This window comes from Falco biarmicus, chromosome Z (assembly GCF_023638135.1).
Source record: "Falco biarmicus isolate bFalBia1 chromosome Z, bFalBia1.pri, whole genome shotgun sequence".
In the NCBI taxonomy this organism is placed as follows: Eukaryota; Metazoa; Chordata; class Aves; order Falconiformes; family Falconidae; genus Falco; species Falco biarmicus.
In genome coordinates, this window is record NC_079311.1 from 58,845,496 (window position 1) to 58,866,276 (window position 20,781).

Sequence of the window (20,781 nt, forward strand, 5' to 3'; positions counted from 1 at the left end):
AGATTCTTCTATATACCCTAATTATTGGAATAAGCATTGCGGTAACATTTTGGTAAACACAACAGGGATGTGGATATAAAACAGTCCCCAAAAATGAAAGCAAAAATTACTAACTAGTTAATCCGGAACACTGGAATATACTAGAACACATTCCATGTGTCTGCTATTTATTTATGGCAAAATAGATTCTCTGGAGACCAACAGCTGGGTTTTTTTAATAGAATACATAGAATGCTTACAAGAAACTCAGTTATTTTCAAACAAAGTATTGCACCTGTTTTCTGCAAGGTTTCTTTCTGCATATTTTCCACAATCTGAAATGAGTAAGGAGACTTGCTGCCTGCATTAACACTAAAATGCAAATCTGCTTTTGAGCTGGTGTCCTGAAGATCCCCTCTGTTTTGTCTAATTTGAAGCATGTCCTTTTCATGGAGTTGTAAAGCCATAGGCTCGATGTCTAAACTGCAAGCATTTTCAGTTTCAGTGTGACACGCTTCAACACTTCCTTCTGCATTAAGCAGGATCCCCCCACCTTTCTCAGGTTGTGGAGCCTCTTGTGGAATGGTGCTTATTACACCACTGGTAGAATCATAAGGACTTCCAGAAACACTTTCTCCATTAGTAGCTGCTAAAAGCTCGTGTGCCAACTGTGTTTCTGTATTTGCTTGAAGTGTCTGTTCCGTGCAGCTGATTCCATCTTCAGATATATTAGTGTTAATGTTCTGCACCTCATTTACATTAGTCTGTTGCACTATGTCCATGCTGTCTGAATCCATAAGACTTGCACATGTTGGTTCTGACTCGCCTGTCTGTAGGGAAATCTTCAAACAAAAGCAAAAAGAGTTTTAAACTTAGACCATTAATTTTGTTTCCATCAACATCAGATTTAATTTTATTTGTCAGGTTTTGCAAAGAAATAATTTGTTCTGAAGGTATTCTCATACTGGTACTTAAATTCCTGATCACTGTCATAACTCCTGTTCAGACGTCCTGTTTTAACTTTAAAACAGATAGGTTGTGAGAGTAAGTCAAAGCAAGTGAGTATTGATTGAGAATCAAGTTCCTTCAGATCAGTAGTCTGAGAATGCTGTGCAGACACTTTTTCTCCAGAAACCATTGATGTGATTTCTGGTGATATACTCCCCTGTTACAACAGAAGTTGCTGAGCTTCCACCAGTTTTGCCCTTTTCTTCTGTAAATTAATTTTCACTGTCATCACTGCTGAATTCATGTTTCTGTTGCAATTCTGTCTGACTGAGCTCGGTTTTCTCACAACGTTAACTAGGATGCAACAATTATGATTAGAAACAGCAACAGTGTGTCCCACTTCATTAGGTCCAGCACCAGGGAAATACATTTTCTATAATTTAACTGTTCCTTAGTTTGCAGGGTGGACCTAAACCTGAGGCCTACCTAACATGAGACATTATTTCTGAATAGTTTTGGTTGTAGCCTCTGCTATAATAATATCAGATTTATTTTTCTTTTTTGAAGTTATATTTTTTTGATTTGGTTTTCTGCCTTCAGACTCCTGAAGAACTTTACTTTCATATACTGTTTATATTTCACCAGATTTGTTTTTCTGCCTTGCTCACTTTTAGCAAAACCTCCTTGGATGCTTTAGTATTATCATGTTGAACTGTGTCATCTGCATTTAATTCTATCTACAAAACAGGAAATACACTTAATTTCATTTTCTGATAAATTGCTTTATTACACACTAAAAGAAAACTACTGTTACAAACTTAACTGATATCCTCTGCTTTTGCAGCTTTTTAAGACAGCTTTAGGACAAAGAAATTCAGAAACTAAGAAATCTGTGTAAGAAGTGTAAAAATTAATGGGTGAAATTAAATTATAAATATTACTGAAATGCTTTACACTTTTATTTATTTCTGAAAATTTAACCGGTTTTGAATTAATGCTCTGCCTTTAAAGAATTAAAACTACATTGCTTTTGTGGTCACATACCAGAGTTACAGTTTCACATTTCTAGCAGATCTGTCTGCAATGATTCTAGGAAACTTTGAAGAACGGGAAATAACATGGCAAAAACACAAAAGAATTAACTCATGGCAGTCTCACAACAAAACTGCTCTAAAGGCAGACTAACAGAGTTATCCTGTTGATTACTTCACATCTGGAGATAGAACCAGAACACAAACACTGCAACAACTCACACAACTACTGAAATCATCAGTTACACAAGCACAGTAGTAGATTTTCCCAATTAAATGTTTACACCTTCTACTTGGAGAATATCCTTCATCAATCAATTAATGTTTTAATGTGTAATCTAAGATTATACACCATGGATGCTGTTACAGCAAAACATTTCTAAGGACATTGTAGACTGTACTAATGTGAGAAATAAGGACAGTTATCATAATCACATAAAATTTCAGAAAGCAAGAATAAAGTGTCTGTGCATGCTGCATAATATGTTTCAGACATTACCAGTTACCGTTGTTCAAAGGGGAGAAAATGAGATGGGGAGAATACAGCTGTTAATGCCAAAAGCTCTTATGCTATATGCAAACAAATGACAACCCAAGTGACTGATCATGGTGTCTTGTTTTCATGTGAGGTATTAGCTCCCACATCTCACAGTATAACTGTGCGACCCCTATGCAAGACAGTGGCTCCCGAATCCTTTCATATCAAAACCCAACACAACGTACTAGAGAGAGGCAAGAAGCAGCTATCCTGCTGCTACAAGCCAGGCAACGTGCTGCAGTATCAGTCAGGTATCTGCAAGTACAAAAAGGCATCATGTACCAGACTTGTAAAGTACCTCTGCAGCACTTGCAAAATTCAGCAAGAGCCACTGTCCGTGATAGGCAGCCAACTGCCTCTGTCCTGCATGTCCATGAGGGTGCAGCTTAAACCAAGTACCAGTAAGGATCAGCAACTGCTTTCCATAGAATTGACATAACATGAATGTCACTCTGTTTCAGTCCCTGCTGGGTATGAAGTGCCTAGTATACCATGTACTGGGTTTGAAACACATTCCAGAAACATTCGTCTGCTTTAGTTTACTGAAGACTGCTAAGCAAGCCTGTAACAACAGTTCAGCATAAAATTAACATCTCTGTAAAGATGTACCTGGTACAGGTTGGTGTCCTCTACACTTTCAGTATTTAACGTATTCTTTGAATCATCTCCATCTGAAATGAAAATGACAGACAGAAAGAAACAAGAATTGAAGAGACCATAACTCTTTACACATACACCATACTGTGTCCACAGCCTTATGTGTAACAGTACTTACCACGTTCAGCTACCTAGAAAAGATATCGAGCCATAAGGTTTTTATTAGAAATGAAAACATATCAATATGTAAAATACATATTAAAATCTTGAACTCCTATCTTTATTGTAGATGGCGTCTTGTACCAACCAGGACAGGTGAGATGAAGTGTGACATGCTTCCAAATTTTTTGGAGGATTACTGACCTGAGCAATTATTTTTAGAAACTCAGAGGAGCTACTACATTTCCCTAACTTGTAACAGGCTTCCCCGATCCCCAAGAGACTTTTCTGAAGCCAGGAATGTTCGGATGATACTAGCTTACATCATTCCTTGTACAGCATATTTGGGCAGGGAAAGGGATGCAGTAGCCAAAGCCAAATCACCAATGTAAATATAAGCAGGGATGTTCCCCAGCACCAATTCAGTGCCTTGTGGTCATCTGCTTTAGCTTTCCAGCTACCCTCTGTGCTGACAAAATGGCATAAAAAGAGTATAGAAGCTACCAAGATCTTATCCTAGATATTAATATACTTACTTAATCCACACAACAATATGCATTTACTTCTGGCCAATATGCGCTCAAACCTAGACCTGTCACACCACACTGAAAAAAAAATTTAGCTTATCACCCTTTGTTATTCTGTACTGCAACATGAACCCCAACTCCAACCCTAAGATTCACCCAGCTATCGAGCACCTATTAAGCCAAACGCTAATCCAAACTACAATTTTAAACATATTTTCAGCCCACCAAACTTTGGAAAGCTCAGAATGTCTGGATGACCTTTGGTGGCTGCAGCCCTAACCTCTAATCATGGGACCTCCCAAATAAAGCAGTCTCCATCAAGCTAATCTCTTACAGCAGCATTAACCTTGGTTTCACTCTCATTTGAAGCCAGTAACTCCTGCCTACTCCTACTGTCCTGTCTCCAAACTTAAAGAATCATAGAATGGTTGGGTTGGAAGGGACCTTTAAAGGTCATCTAGTCCACCCACACCCTGCCATCAGCAGGGACATCTTCACCTAGATGAAGCTGCTCAGAACCCAGTCCAACCCGACCTTGAATGTTTCCAGGGATGGGGCATCTACCACCTCCTCGGGCAACCTGTGCCAGTGTTTCAACACCCTCATTACAAAAATGTCTTCCTTACAACTGGTCTGAACCCACCCTCTTTTAGTTTAACACCGTCACCCCTTGTCCTATCACAACAGGCCCTGCTAAAAAGTCTCCCATAAGTATCAAAAGGCCACTACAAGGTCTCCCCAGAGCCTTCTCTTTGCCAGGCTGCACAACCCCAGCTCTCTCAGCCTTTCCTCACAGCAGAGGTGTTCCACCCCTCCCATCATTTTGGGGGCCCTTCTCTGGACCCCCTCCAACAGGTCCATGTCTTTCCTGCACCGAGGGCTCCACAGCTGGATGCAGTACTCCAAGGTGGGGTCGGTCTCACCAGAGCAGAGTAGAGCAGCAGAATCTCCTCCCTCGACCTGCTGGCCTCGTTTCTTTTGATGCGGACCAGGATTTGGCTGGCTTTCTGGGCTGCGAGCACACATTACTGGCTCATGGCCAGCTTTTCATGCACTGGTACACCCCCAAGTCCTTCTGCACAGCACTGCTCTCAATCCCTTCACCCCCCAGCCTGTACTGATACCGGGGATTGCCCCAGCCCAGGGGCAGGACCTTGCCCTTGGCCCTGCTGAACCCCCTGAGGTTCACATGGGCTCACTTCTTGAGCTTGTCCAGGTCTTCTGGATGGCATCCCAGCCCCCAGGCACATCAACTGCACCACTCAGCTTGCTGTTACCTGCAAACCTGTTGAGGGTACACTAGATCCTACTGTCTATGTCATTGCTGAAGATATGAAACAGTACTGGTGACAATAGTGACCCCTGAGCAACACCACTTGTCACTGATCTCCACCTGGACATCGAGCCATTGACCCCTACCCTCTGGATGCATACATCCAACCAATTCCTCATCCGCCAAACCATCCATCCATCAAATCCTTCTCTCTCCAATTTAGAGAGAAGGATGTTGTGGGGGACCCTGTCAGAGGCCTTAACAGAAGTGCAGATAAATGACACCCATAGCTCTTCCCTTGTCCACTGATACAGTCACTCCATCACAGAAGGCCACTAGGTTCGTCAGGCAAGACTTGCCATCGGTGAAGCCATGCTGGCTGTCTTGAGAATCACCTCCCTGTCCTCCATGTGCCTCAGCAGAGCTTCTGGGAGGATCTGTTCCATGATCTTCCCAGGCACAGAGGTAAGGCTGACAGGTTGGTAGTTCCCAGTGTTCTCCTTTCTACCTTCTGGGTAGAAGGTGCAATGCTTCCCTTCTTCCAGTCACTTCCAGTCAGACTTCTCCTGACTGCCATAACTTTTCAAATATCATGGAGAGTGGCTTGCCAACTATATCAGCAAATTCCATTAGGACTCTGGGATACATCTTGTCAGGTGCCACATACTTATGTATGTTCAGGTTACTCAGGTGTTCACAAACCTGGTCTTCTCTTACAGTGGGAATGACTTTACTCCCCCAGTTCCCGTCTTGTTGTCCATCCACTTGAGCCATGCACGAATAGAGGTTGCCAGTGAAGACTGAGGCAAAAATGTTGTCGAATACCTCAGCCTTCCCCTCGTCTGTTGTTAGCAGTTTGCCAGTCATCATTGGGTTACACTGTCTTTGACCTTCCTTTTCTGGCTGACATACCTACAGCAGCCCTTACTATTTTTCACATCCCTTGCCCAGTTCAGCTCCAGCATGCCTTGGCCTTCCTGACTCAATCACTATACAACTGGGCAGCACCTGTATACTCTTCCCAGGACACCTGTCCCTGCTTCCACTGCCTGTGCATTTCCTTCTTGCCTTTTAGTTTAACCAGCATGTCTCAACTAATCTGTGTCAATCTCTTGCCTTCCTTTCCCAATTTCTTACACTTGGGGATTGAGAGCTCTCACGCTCTACGGAAAGCATCCTTAAAAAGATCTGCCAGCTCTGTCCTGCTCCCTTGTCCCTGAGTGTGGTTTCCCAGGGGATCCCACTGACTAACTCCTTGAACAGCTGGAATTTTGTTTTCCTAACATTCAGGGTCCTGACTTTACTCTTTGCCTGACCCATACTTCTCAGGACCACAAACTCCATCAGTGCATGATCACTGCAGCCCACACTGCCTCCAATCTTGACATCACTGATTAGCCTCACTTGCATTGGTGAGCTGATCCTGTATACCTTCTGGTATTGCATACCTTCAGGTAGTAGCTGTCTACTACCTGGCTTAAGAAGTTATCCTCAATGCACTCCAGGAGTCTACTGGATTGCCCGCAGTTCATCCAGCAGATGTCAGGGTGGTTGAAGTCCCACAGCAGGATGACGGCCTGCAAGCACAATGCATCCTGTAGCTGGAGCAAGAAGGCTTCATCAGTATGTTGTCCTTGATCAGGCAGCCTGTAGTAAACACCAACCGCAATGCTCCCTTTGTTGCCTCAGTCTTAATTCTCACCCATAAGCTTTCAACCTGCTCATGGATATTCTTCAGTTTCTTCACAATCTATCAATTTCTTGAAGTGATAGAAGAGGGCAACCCTTCCACCCCTCCTTCCTCACCTGTCCCTTCTGAACAACCTGTAGCCACTGACAGCTGTACTCCTATCATGGGACTCATCCCACCAAGTTTCAGTAATGGCAACTAAGTTGTAGCTTTCCAGCAGCACAGTGGCTTCCAACTTGTTTGTTACCCATGATGCATGCATTTTAGTAGAGGCATTCCAGCTGGGCTGTTGGCCTTGTCACCTTTTTAGAGGAACACACCTTAATGCTGTTGAGGTAATTTCCTGGTGTTTCTCTGTTAGCTCCCATTACCTCAGGAGACCCTGACTCATCTCCATATGATGCGTGTGCTCCAGTGTATCCATCACGTCTCAGAGCAACAAGCTGAAGGCACTCAGTAGCACCCTATCCCCCTAACCTTGGTGTGTCATCCCACTGCTTGCCACAGGCAAGCCTGATACTATCCCATTCCCTCTTTAAGTCCAGTTTACAGTTCTGTGAATGAGCCCTGCTAGCTCGTTAGCAAAGACCCTCTTCCCCCTTTAAAAAAGGTGAATCCTATATGACAGCAGCAGGCCCAGTGCGCCATGTAGACCACCCAGTTATCGAAAAACCCATAATTGTGGTGGTGACACCAGCTGCAGAGCCATGTATTAATAGACTGGGTTCATGTGTTTCTTCCAATGTTGCTGCCCACAGCTGGAAGGACAGAGGAAAAAATTTGTGCACCAGATTCCCTTACTAACTCTCCCAGTACCCTGAAGTCTCTTTTGACTGCCCTCAGACTATATGTTGCAGCTTCATTGCCACCCACAGGGAAAAGCAGTACGGGATAATAGTCCAAGGGCTGGGGACACCTTCCAGACTTAAATGTGCCACAGCCAACATTGGCCCACTGGTGTCCAATAGTCCTAATTCTAACTCTAATCAAGGCTTACCTTGTGACACTTCTTTGTACCTGCCCGTGACCAAGCAGCAAAGAGGGTCCCCTGTGGAGAGTCAGCCAAGTCACGACAATCACACCAATATGGCTACATGCCGTGCTCACTTTATTAAACAAACAGGTCATATTTATAACTTAAACCGACCGCTCACCCGACTTTACACACAGGTGATTGGATAAAAGTCTCTGGGCCATGTGGGGTCCGTGTCACTGACTGGTGAGCAAGCTGCGGGTGCCTGATCAGAGTGTGCCGAAGACAGTGTGTTGATTTCGCAGTTCCCAGGACTTGCTCTGCACCTGGCTTCTTGTCTGTGCATAGCTTGTTTTCTTTCTCCCACTGCTTGTTCCCAGGACAATTTAAAACTGCTCTGCAGCTTCAACTAACAGGCCTGGGCTGTCCAACCCAGACAATGGTAACATATGTCCTCGGTCCTTTAATAATCCCTCTACAAAGCAGCCTTTTTCTAAACTTCTTCTCAACTTGGTTCCTAGCAGTGTACAAGGTCAAACTCCCAGCCAAAATGTTCACCTACCCACTTACCAGCCCCTTGCAAACTAACTAGCTATTACATTAATGTTACCCTAGTCCCAGACCTAACACTAGCAGCTAAGGATAAGCAGTTAAGGCTTGGCAACCCCCAAGATCTACACCTAAACCTAGATCCTTCATTTTTTATCTTATGAATCCTTTATAATTCAGCCCCTGTGCCAGTTTAGAACCAAATTTTATCTGTAGCTCTAAGCCACAGCTCAACCATCAGCAAGTACAGTCATGCCCCACCTTACATTTAGTTAGGCAACAACTATGGTGCTTCACATCTTAATTTCAAATTCAAAGCCGGCTCCAGTCCAAGAAAAAGCTGGACATAATCACCACATCATTTATACTTTGCCAACGTACAGCAACTGTGCTGGGTAAGGAGTGTTCACTGGTACCCAGGCATCAGACAGTGAAGCCCATTGAATTTCTAGCAGTAATTAAGGAAATATAGTGCAAAAGATATTCTGAATCTCTCCATTTAGTGGTGATGATATGTCAGAATAATTCTCCCTACCTGATACTGAACCTCTTCTGGATTTTTCTACATAGCTTTTAAGCAGTCTCACCATAGACGGATCAGCAGCTTCTTCTAATGCACACCTTCCCATCTCATTTTTTAATAGGGGATCAGCTCCATACCAAAGTAATAACTCTGCCACCTAGAAAAAAATGTATGTTTTCAGGCAGTTTATTTTATGACAGTATTTTCCATAGTCCTTCCTTATACAGGCCTCTCTCTTGCGTACTTGACAACATAAGCAACTACAAACAAATGTAAGGCCTATGACAAATAATCCCTCTCTATTCTAGTGAATATATCCCAAGCATTCTCCTAGATGCATCATTGTCCTTTAATCTTATTATTTTAATTTTTATAAATTCATTCCAGTTATTAATCTGATTACATTAAGCCAAGGTCTCCCAAAATAAAGGACAGGATTCATCCTCCCATAGCTCTTCATTGGTGGATTTTAGGCAATTTTAGTGTATGAGTCAGCTTATCTGTTTAGGCTATCTACTTTAGGAGAAAATCAGTTGTGCTCTAGGTGTGTCTGTTGTGACTCCTGTGACTGTAAAGAGAAGGTCTGACAGCTGTTTCAGATGTACAAGATACATCTAGTCAAATGAAACACATTCAGATGGTCTTACCAACATTATGATTTATGTACAAATATAAAACTTGATTCTGTTGCTATTCAAGAAACTACCACTTCAGAAAAATGTTCCATCTACCTTTGCAGAATACTTTTTTAAGCTATGGGAAACTTACAGTCTGATGATTCCCTTTCTGTGGGTAATCCTACAATCTCATTTCAGAACTAGTTTGGTTTTATTTGTACCTCTGCCTTTTTCTTTTCAGCATCTGTTACCATTTCAGACTAACCTCAACTCATATCCTTCACCCATGCCTTTTAAGTCCCTCATTAGCTCTAACCAGATTGCTACTGAGAAAATTGCTAATGAAGTTTTCTCAATTCATACATTCTCCTAACAACAGAGCAAATCACAAAAGGTTCAATCCACAGAAAGAACCCTCCTGGGCTTCACAAGATGTCCCAGATCTATAGATTTTTTCAATGAGTAATGTTGAGAACTCTTCTTCCTTGACGAGATCTTTAGCTACACATCACACTTGTATGCTCTCTCCTTAACTGTACTATTAGAAAGTCTTTCATATACTTATCATTTTTCTGAAAGAAGAAATTAATTTTGCCACATTGCAGGTGCAGAAAGGGGTAAAGCAGTCAAAAAGTGTGTTTCCAACCTACAATAACTTCATGCAGAGAAGGTAGCTTTGAAAGCTCCAAATACCATGTTACCAAAAGCCGTATTACTGAATGACTACATGATTTTGTTGCTAGTCAGAAGCTGACAGACCACTGCTCCTGAGGAAACATAGCACCACCACACAGTACCATTCCCTGTGGCTACACCAGCTCACGTAACTCTAACACAGCTCTGTACTGAATGATGTTGGTATGCCCCAAGTGACCTAGCTGAGATCAGTGTTCTTCCAACATCATTCAGGTTGCTGACCCCTGAATATTACTTGCAGAGATGCAGAGTCCTTCAAGCATAACCATGGACATGGTGTCTTAAATACCTTCACAGAACTCAGAAATATTTCACGAACCAGCAAGAGTCTGTGATCCACTGTCACGAAGGGGTGTTTTAGGTTAAGCTGCTTAAATTATCACCATCAAAGGTATGAGCAAAATAATTTTAATAGGAATTTGTGGGAGTGTGACTTCACAAGGTTTGGTGGCAAGGTTCACTCTATTACTTCTTACATAGATAAATCACACAAAGAAGAATCCAATTTAAAGCTGGAAGTATTTACACAGAGACTAAAAAAAGTAAAAGGGTAAGGGAGACCCTCCACTGAGTCACGAGATTCAGAGTAGACCCCTTGCTTTCTAAACTCTTAAGAGATCTCAGGTGTGGCTAGATCCACTCACAAGTTTATATCTAAAGGTTGTCTAAGGTTTGTTCACAGTTTAAGGCTTTTCATAGGATTTTAGCAGCACTTAATCATTGACTGATTTATCATTTACAAAGTGAAGTACATAGGATGTACTACAATCACAACAGTACCTTAATTAAAGATCTGAGACAGTAATCCTTACAGTTATCACGAGGTACCTAAAACAATCCACACACATATGCACACAGACACAAAGGAATAGATGTATAGAAATATAGGTACAAACACGTACACCTGTCAAAAGTTCCCCTCAAGTTCAGTGAAATACTCATACTGAATGCAATCCCAACAGGTGATACCAAAACTTGGAGTTTCCGAGCCCCCTTGCTTTCTAGCACTCCTCGCTGAAGCAGGAGGCTGGACCAGGATTCCAAGATAAAACTCAGCCACAGAGTCATTGTTAAGCAGGTATTCTTTATCTGTGGCACCAGGTGCATAGGGGATCGCTCTTCCTAGCATGTATACCTCAGCCCCGGTTCTCACTATTTTTATGCTACGGCTTAATACATATGCATAGTATTTCCCAGAAAACTAATACATATTTAAACTATTTCCTGAAATGTTTTACATATTTTTCTGCCCCCATGCATAGTAGTTAACTTCTGCTGACTTAAAACTACTTATCTTATTGTTCTGACACACACCATCCTGCCCTTTAGTTAAAGAAAATGTACATCTTTCTTTATAGTACTCGTTTATCATTGTCCAAAGTTATTTATGACATACCCTTAAGATTCTACATCCCCTTATCTAAACTTCCAGACCAAAAATATGTAGCAACTAAGTATCTTACATACATCCTACAGACATTAGTAAACCCCTGCCAACTCACCAAAGTTGACCAATCTCTTGTTCGTTTAACCCTTACATATTACAGGTGAATGGCTGAGCCTCAAGAAGCAGTCAAATTAGCCCAAGCCCTGCGTTAGCTTTCAGCGATGGTCCCCTTAGTACAGCAAGCTTGGGAGTCAGCGAGCTCTGAGTGGCATCCCACTCACAGGGAGATGCTGTTCACAGCCCACTGCGGTCCAGCAGAGCTCAAAGGGTCTCACTTAGGACTGCTGTTTATGGGGTCAGAGATGATTGGCTTTAGTCAACAGTAAATTTCCATCTTGACCACAATCTGAGTTGATAATTATTGGATTTTTTCAGAATTCTTCAAAAATCCACTCAGATTCAGATAGTGTTCCTGGTCTGTTTAGAGGATGTTATGTTTCAGATAAGGAATGCACCAAGGCTGTCAGGTGGTGCTGTGGTTGAGATAAGGAATGTTTCTGGTACAGCCAGTGCAGTCTCCCACCTCAGCCATGCAAGAGTTGTTAGTGTGGTCAAGGGAAGCTTAACTGTCCAACTCATTACACAGAGGCCAAGGCCTACGGGGGATTCCTGAGGGAAGGGGGCAAGATGCATTACCACATCCACAAGCTGAAAATCAAGCTCAAGTCTCTCACGTCTCAGAGAAAATCATTAACCAAAAGTCCTCCTTTTCTCTTTGCTCCAGGGAGACTTGGGGAGAAACAGATTAAGTCTTTTCTCAGTTGTAAAACAGAAAGAGAGCAAATGTTTAGGGAAAAAACTTACTACGCTGCACAAAAAATGTAAAAAATCTTGAAAATAAATACATATTAGGCAGCATATGTGCACTTCTAGAGAAAGGAACAGCAAGCAGATAAAAGGGACATTCAGAACTCCTACATAAATCTGGGCCACCCTAGGACCATCCACAAAGGAGGCAACCACTGCCAGACTGAAAGAGGATCCACAATTCAGACACAGGCTTATGAAATCACAGAATTTTGCAAAAAAAGCTTAAGTAATTAATTCATATTGACTATTCAGCTGACTTTCTGTTTAAGACCATACAAAAGATAAAGCCCTGTCTTCTTAACTCTCCATGTTATGTGTTAATACACAAAAAATGTCTGTGCATGGTTATGGCTGCACACATAAATGCAAGTTTACTAAATAATGAGAAAAAGTCATGAGAACTCCAGAAGACTGCTCAGGTCATATATTATTCAGCAAGATGATTATAAAATAAGTGAAACAAGTAGTATTACACAGTAGCAACCTATTCCTCAGTACTTCAGCCATTGTCCTGAACAACAGGAAAAACAACTTCTGCTTTTGGACAAATCTTGTAAAGCATAGAATAGTTTGTAAAGGAATTGGGCAGAAAGGACTTGCAAGCTCCTGAATTTACCCATAATCTGAAAAGATCAGCCACATGTAAAAAGATTATGTGACCTTCTGGATCCAAAAATCATTTCTATTCCTAAAACATAATCTGTGTTCCATTTGAATTATACCTTATAATGGCCTTCTTTAACTGCATCTTGCAACGGTGTTATTTGTCTACTTCCTTTAGCATTAACATCAGCTCCTGCTTTCAAAAGCTCATTTGCTATCCCATAAAAGCCTTCCACACTTGCTCTATGTAGTGCAGTCCAGCCTATGAAAAATAAAAACCTGTATTTCACATTTTGGTGAAGCAATTTATAAAAATTTATGTCAGTTTTAGGTTGTCTATTTGATAAATATTTCAGACAGTATACTGAAATGTAAAAACTGATGCATTTTACAGTAAATTGTATGAGGAAATGTTTATGAAAAAGTCATAAACAAAAGGGTTGGGACATCTCATTCTTTTGTCAAAGTTTGCACTTACTGAAGAACCAGGTGCAGCTGTAACAATACCAGTTTTAGATTTGATAGTTCTGTTATGAAAGAAGAGAATAAAAAGTATTCCAGTCACATCTTGGAGATTCATCCCTAACTAAAACATCCATGCTATTTTAAGAACAAGATAATTTTTCACAGCACTCCTATTTATACAGCCCTGCTAAAGAGAGTAAGTAAGAAAGAAGAAACAAAACAAATATGTGGAGTCTTTATCGCCAAATAAAAAAGTTTTTTAACACTATCCGAGAACGGTTTGAGTGTTCAAAGAAAGCAACGAAAAATCCTTACTGGAATTCCATATCCATTCCCAGCTGTATGGAATAGACCAAGATACGAGCTTCACAACCCACAGAATAATTCTACTCCATGAAGGAGACGTTTAAAGAAAAATAAAGTATGGAATTTAGGTCATGGAACCGGGTTTGCAATAGGCGTGCATCATTCCTTAAACATTCATTATGAGACAGGCTTTTGTAGAGGAGAAAAGTAAGGGAAAAAGAGGCCCCTCCACTCCTATCCTCCAGCTCTCAAACCAGCATGCCCTCCAGAAGACCGTTTTGATGGATAGCTTTATTCTTCAACCATCTCCCATTATCAGAAGGTTGCCTGGGCCTCATTCACATTCTAAATATGTGAATAACTATGTGAAATAGGCTTATTAAGATTATTCTGCTCCCATTAAGCAAAATTATCTTAATTTCATTGGGAATATCAACTCTTGAAGCCCTCTTATACACCACCCAACCCAGAATATTGTATATTTGTATAGAATCCGGTTTATTATCGGCACAGGATGTTGCATCAGGTTGCCAAAAATTTTGTGCTATTTAGGCTTTACTTCCAAATGCTTGAAATTCAACCTAGTTCTAACTATATTTCCCAATGTTGAAAGTACTTCAAGATTGTTTTTAACAGCATCATCTGCAAAATATTTACTCGCATTTTATAGATCCTATTTCATTAAGAAACTCACTAGTAACTCCATATTCTGGAGCAAAAGCTTGAAATCTGTTAAGGGGAGGATAAATATGGTTAATTCAGAGGGAAGTATCTATTTCTTCTCCATCTGTAAAAAGCATCTTCTATCTGATATACTAATAAGCCCCTGAAAAAATGAACCTGTAACATGTTCAGTTGATAATCATTAGAATTTAGCAACATGATTCTCCAAGGATACTGTGCAATGCTCCCAACCAAGGAGAAACACAAGTTCCATTGCACCTGTTTTTCAGCTCCCTCAAGGCACTGTAAATCAAGACTCAAACTGAAAGCACAGACAGTACCTCTACCATGCTATCCATATCCTTTGTACTGATGTCCAGGTAGTAAAAAGGAGAACACAACCCACAAAAGAACCCAAGAACTCAAGTAAGGCACTGAAGCACGGTACTGTAGCACAGCAATAAGGAAAAATACTAGGCTAAGATATGGATAATCACTGGTGGAGAGTTTTAAAGGAAGAGAAAAGGCACTGAGGCAGAATACAATAATCAGAACAATGATTCCCAAAGAGAGTAAGATTAAAGTGCATTTCAAAATGGCACAGGTCTAGCAACTCTACCTCTTTCTGATTACAATTTCCTCACTAAAAACGAATGAAGTAGGGGCAGGTCTGCCTCTCATCTCTTCAAGGAGTTCAACTAAAACACATTTTGTACAGTTGTGCTCCTTTTGCACCAAAAATAGCAGCCAGAGTCTGGAGGATGAAGAAACAGCGACCTGGCAAAATATGCAAAGGCAGAAAAAGGAAGCAACTGTGAGGCCAAAAACTGGAACCAGGGCACTTTTGTACACTCGCCCAGAGAGGCCGCAGTTGAACACACACTATCAACATCTCCCTGTGGTAAGCAGGTGGCTTTGAAACCCACCAACAAAATATTTTCTCATCTACCTCTAGCACAAGTTAACACACATTGCGAGTCATGGTGTTAGCTCAAATGCCAGAGTCCTATTCCCTAAAAGTCTGAAATTTGCTGCCAACCCAATCTATCTCTCAGTATCTTCCAGAAGACAAGAGAATTTCTACCTTAATTTTGGTCTGTTAGGTGCCTGCATTATGCAATAGCCCTTAACTGCAGAACCCCTTTCCCTCCCCCCCCCCCCCCCCAGAAGAGTTGTGAAATCCTAGCCACTACATGGGATGGAAACACTTTCAAGAATGAATCAAAGCTTTCTACCATATGAGCCAGCTGTCTGCAAAACCATTTTCTCTACTGTTGTGGAAGTTTATCAGAGCCTAATGGGAACTGCAAAATAAGGAACAACAGTCTTATGTTTGAAACAACCAATTGATACTCTAGGGTGTGGCAACGTCTTTGACAGTGTTACACATGAAGCTGGATAAAGTTAATTGCTGCAATGAAAATGTTCATAGCTAGCCACTAATTGGTTGGGGGAGGGTGGGGGGGCAAGATGAGGTAAAAATGCAACATACCAAGTACTCACCACTTCATAAAATCAAAGCAGTGCTAAATTACGAAGCTACTTCTTTTAAAATGCCAGGGACAAAATCAGAGTCCCTGAAAAATTAAACTAGAAATTCTAAATCTTGGCATCTCAAGCTGGCTGTTGAAATGCACCAAAAAAACCCAACCAAAAAAGCAACAACCAAACTTTAAAAAACATTATATTGATCATTTAACTAAAAACTGTTTTGTGATATGCATACACCAGATTATTGAATTAAGGCTAAGTAAACTTAACTGCATGACTGTCATTTTTCAAGTGCTTACTTTTTCTGCAAAATTTTATTTTTTAGTATTTTTACACATAGGTCTACGTATTTTCTCATGAGCAACTACCAAGTTAAACCAATAAAAAATTTAATTATCTACTGACTAGTCAGAAACCTCCAGTCTCATCCAAACTGCACAAACTCATAATATATATTTTTACTAGTTATAGGTAGATTCTTGTTTTGAAAATAATATTTTAATACCATTGCAACTTACCAGCATAATCCTGAACATTTACATTTCCACCAGCTTTTATTATGTTACGTACAAGGTTTACATCTTCATGAGCAACAGCTCTATACAGTAAGCCTTCACCATAAATATTGCTCCTATTGATTCTTGAAAGTGAAATGGGGCAAGCCAGATTTGCAGAAGTCCTACCAAAGGCTTCTTGTCCTGAAAAATAATGTAAAAGATCTTGTGAATGGAAAAACATCTTTCCTTTCTTTTTTTGGCTTCACTTTGCATTACTGTTGGTAAATAAGCTTTCTAGAGAAAAAATGCTCATTCAATCTAGTAGAAATAAATACCTTAAAAAATGCATTACCAATTAAATAATAATGCCATGCAATAAGAGATACCATAGAGAATTGCATAACAAAACTTCAACTGAAATTCAACACACATGAATATGATTTTGTAAAAGTGGTTAAGTTTAGTCTTCTTCCTTTTTAATGACATTTTTGCAAAGTGCATTGTTTCCCATTGGGTGATAAAACTGCTATTCTAGGTTACAATTCATTCATTACAAGATGACCACTTCAATAGCTAGTCAATTATTCAATAATTTCTCTTTTCTTAAAAGTCAAATTTATTAGCAGTTCTTTTGTACTCAGTTATGTTTTAAAACCTCTGCTTCATGAGCAAGAAGTATTTACACTAGGATAGGCATTGACATTAGCTCCGTCAGGACACTTTTCCCCATTACTTCACAACTAACTCAGCCATTTCTGCAATGAGCAGGAGGTGCACAGCTGGCCTGGGAATATGAGGCCTAAATGTAAAAGACGTAATGTAAAATACGTAAAAGATACTAATTTTAATTTTTAATTTATTATTTTACAAAACAAATGCTATATCCCATTATGCACTTGTTACAGTTTTCAGCTTGGGAGATATTATCTCCAATACATAGATAAACTGTTATGTACTTCACCAGCAATGCCATTCCAGCATCTCTCCATAGTGCGGAGAATAGCATCCTGGTTACTGCCTCTTCTGAAGAACAGGAGGGAAGAAAGAAGGGAGGAAGGAAAGGACAGGAGGACTGCCCGGCAGAAAGCACAATGCATGGCCTAGGCCATTAATTGATCTACTAATGAAAAACCTTGGGACAGCAGGCTATATACACTGCTCCTCTCCACAGCCTCTAGCAGATGTGGCTCACTGGCCCTGAAACTCCACCTGGGCGTCAGAAACAGGCATTTTAAGTATGATCTTAAAACTCATAGCTCTCCCAGAGATGTAACTCACAAAGCCTGATGTCTCTGCTGTTTTGTACCTGGGGATATACTGTGAGCACAGACTAATTCCCAACTTTCTTGACTCTGTGTAGATTTTTATAATCTAACAGATACAGGCTTACCCATGACCTTCCCTCAGCTGAACACATGGACAGTCCCTCTCTACTGGTCTGGCTTTGCAAGACGTTAATCATTTAAGATATTGCAGTCCCTAGCCATGCAGTTCAAGAGGGATTAAACTGCACAGACACACAGAGGACAAGGTGCAGTTTTATGTCACATTCAACGCAATCTAACTTGTTACTTCCAGAGGACCCATTTCCCATCATTCGTACCTTGTCTTCCTAGCGCCTTCCTTTTGCCTGACCTTGTACAATACACGTGATGCTTGCTGATCCAAATGGAAACTTTTCATGGGGCTGTTTTTTCACTGAATTACCAAACCAAGGTGACTCACAGACTGTTGCTAGGTCTGATGCAAAAGGGTGGTAAACTTGCTAGACCAGATTAACATGAAGCTACCTCTACAGACAGTGCAACTCTTTCTGCAGAAATCACACTAAAAAACCAACAGCTTGGTTTTTGAGTGGAAACTAGTAAGTCAATTTGAAATAGGTGAGCAGTTGGTCATACAACTTTAAATCTCATAAAAACAAGCTTTCACTGAGAACAATATAAAGGCTGCAAAAGAGAATGTTTGTTAATTGGAGGTAAAATTACTCATATTTTATAAGATCTATAATGTAGCTGTTACAGTGCAAATACTTCCAAACATTGTAAGGTGCTTAAATGATTGATTGTAGGTGCACAAATAAATCCAGACTGAGTGGGCTTAAACAAACAAAGAAAAAAACTTTTAAGACCCCAATCTTAAAGATGCTGGAGTTGGGCACTTAGGTGAGGAAATTCTGTATTCTCCTACACACTTTGTCTGCAAGGCAAAGAATTTCTTGGCGTGCATCTTCAAAGGATGAAAAATAGCAATCTTTCCCTCTGAAAAAGCACATTGCAAGGAAGAATAGTTCAAAACAGTGCTTTGTGACTGTGGTATTAAAGGCACTGTAACACTATATTTAAAACAGACAGGGTAACAACAGCAGGCATGCAAAATAGAATGAACTATTTCGTATAGGTCAACGCTGCTCTCAGAATGATGTTGCACACAATACTAGATTATAGAAGGATATACACATGTGTATCAGCATCTACATTTTCACTCTGCATGAAAATATTTTTCTTCTGCTTTTCAGATTACACCATAATTTTTTCATATACAACATTGTGATAAAAACTGCATCCTGAAAAAATTCTCGTGAGTCTTAAGGAGTTTATGCAAACAAGTCAACTGTTAGGTTGCTAATATGTAGAATTAAGCAAGTGAGGGAATTTATCAGTACTTTTAATTTGTTAAAGGAATGTTTATACTATCTTCTTAAAATAAATCTATGCCACAATATATTGGAAAGTCTGTGAATTATATTAGATTCAGTATAAGTGTTCAAATACAAAAATAGTCTGTAAGATAAACATCACAAAATATCTTACTCTGTTTGTTTTCAATTCTCTTGCTCCTTCTCTGCATAGCTTTTCTGTCCTCATTCAGAATTGTTTCTACATCTTGCTTGTGTTTGGAAGTAGATTTCTGAATTTTACTGACAAAAGATTTGTTTACAATCAAAAAAACCACTCTGTTCTGTATATAAATTGAAGTTTATAATAGAGCTAAGAATGTGGGTATATTTTAAAAGGAAATCTGTAATGGCATGCCAGTATACAGGCACACTTAGGTAGTACTAGGTAAAGACTGTATCAGGAGGGGAACTAACTTCCAGATCTTTAAATAAAAGGTAAAACTTTATCTTTCAATCATTTAAAGTCATTCATATGAGGAATGAGTACTCTGTATGCATTGTATTTGTTACATTAATTTAAAAACAGAATTTAAGAACATTACGTGAGACTTTGTCATACCCAAAATCCTTAGCTGTGTTTCTTGCTGTACCACCACTGTGAGGCACCTTCTGCTGAGTCTCTTCTGGTATTTGGCAATGACTGGAAACATAATCTCTGCACTTTCTCAAGGAGGTCTCTCTTAACTTCATCTCTTTCATTGATGTTGTTTGGTCTATTTCTGCAGATGCTGCAGCCTCCACTGAATATGAACTCCCCTCACCAGTTTGCTTTTCACTAGAGGTGGCATCCCAGTAATCTGAAATTACTTCTTTCTCTCCCTGCTGATCACCCACAGGCTGTGACAAAAAATAAATTTTACATGCAACTGGTAAGTATGCAGTTAAAACAAGGGCTGTATATATAAGAGCTCCAAGAACATTATCTTGTAAATTATATGTGTTCTCACAGGCAATGGAGGTGTTGCTTAAGTGAATAACTGGAATTCTACAGACAAAAGACACATAAGCTGCCATAGGAAAGGCAGTCCTAAAGTAGTATGCCACACCATGGAAACCTAGTAGAATCAGCCAACGAAGTTAGGATACTCAGAATCACAACTTAAATAATTAATCTAGCCTGGCTGATAGTGAATGAAAGTTGATAATACCTGAAAGTTGTTTGGTTGGACATATGCAATGACTTAACAGATTCATTTCAGTTTCCTATGGACATGAGCTCCTGTCCTAAAAAATAAAGTGGTATTTAAAATGCCTTAATCTAGCCACCTTATCTTACTCTCACACAAGCCTAGAAATGTGCACAAGATCAAGAATCGTGTTTCACCTGAGGTTCAGTAACTCCTAGCTGAGAAGCTGTTTCTAAAGACATACCCACCCTGAGCTACAGCCACCACAGGTGAGATTCACTTCACACACATTCAGCCCTCTAAAAGCCAGGCACCTAGATGACACTAGGCATCCTCATTACCCTTACCACTGGTGAAGAGGAAGAGTTATTTACAGAGATGATGGTACTCACCTCATCCTAACTGGTGCAAAGGGGAACCTAAATGGTGTATACCAAAGGCTTATCCCTAACAGTAAGGGAGAGAAATCCCACACTAAAGGTACATCGTCACATGGTAGTTAATTTGAATTACTTGAGTCTATTCACTGTTCTAGTCAAGTGAGTGTGATGTGCTGCTGGGTATCACTCAAGCTGTTGAAACGTGGGTATTC

The 20,781-nt window shown here is 40.3% G+C and overlaps 1 protein-coding gene across 2 annotated transcripts in view; it reads right to left on the reverse strand.

The window, feature by feature from the left end:
* Positions 1–20,781, reverse strand: part of ANKRD31 (ankyrin repeat domain 31) — a 75,354-nt gene that overhangs the window by 36,645 nt on the left and 17,928 nt on the right. For both annotated transcript variants that reach the window (XM_056323818.1, XM_056323817.1), the window contains exons 7-13: positions 19,622–19,899; positions 19,196–19,302; positions 16,404–16,583; positions 13,080–13,222; positions 8,800–8,944; positions 3,106–3,167; positions 275–821 (exon numbers count right to left, since the gene is read on the reverse strand). In XM_056323818.1, coding sequence (XP_056179793.1) covers positions 275–821; positions 3,106–3,167; positions 8,800–8,944; positions 13,080–13,222; positions 16,404–16,583; positions 19,196–19,302; positions 19,622–19,899 — 1,462 coding nt within the window. The remainder of the gene's footprint in view (positions 1–274; positions 822–3,105; positions 3,168–8,799; positions 8,945–13,079; positions 13,223–16,403; positions 16,584–19,195; positions 19,303–19,621; positions 19,900–20,781) is intronic.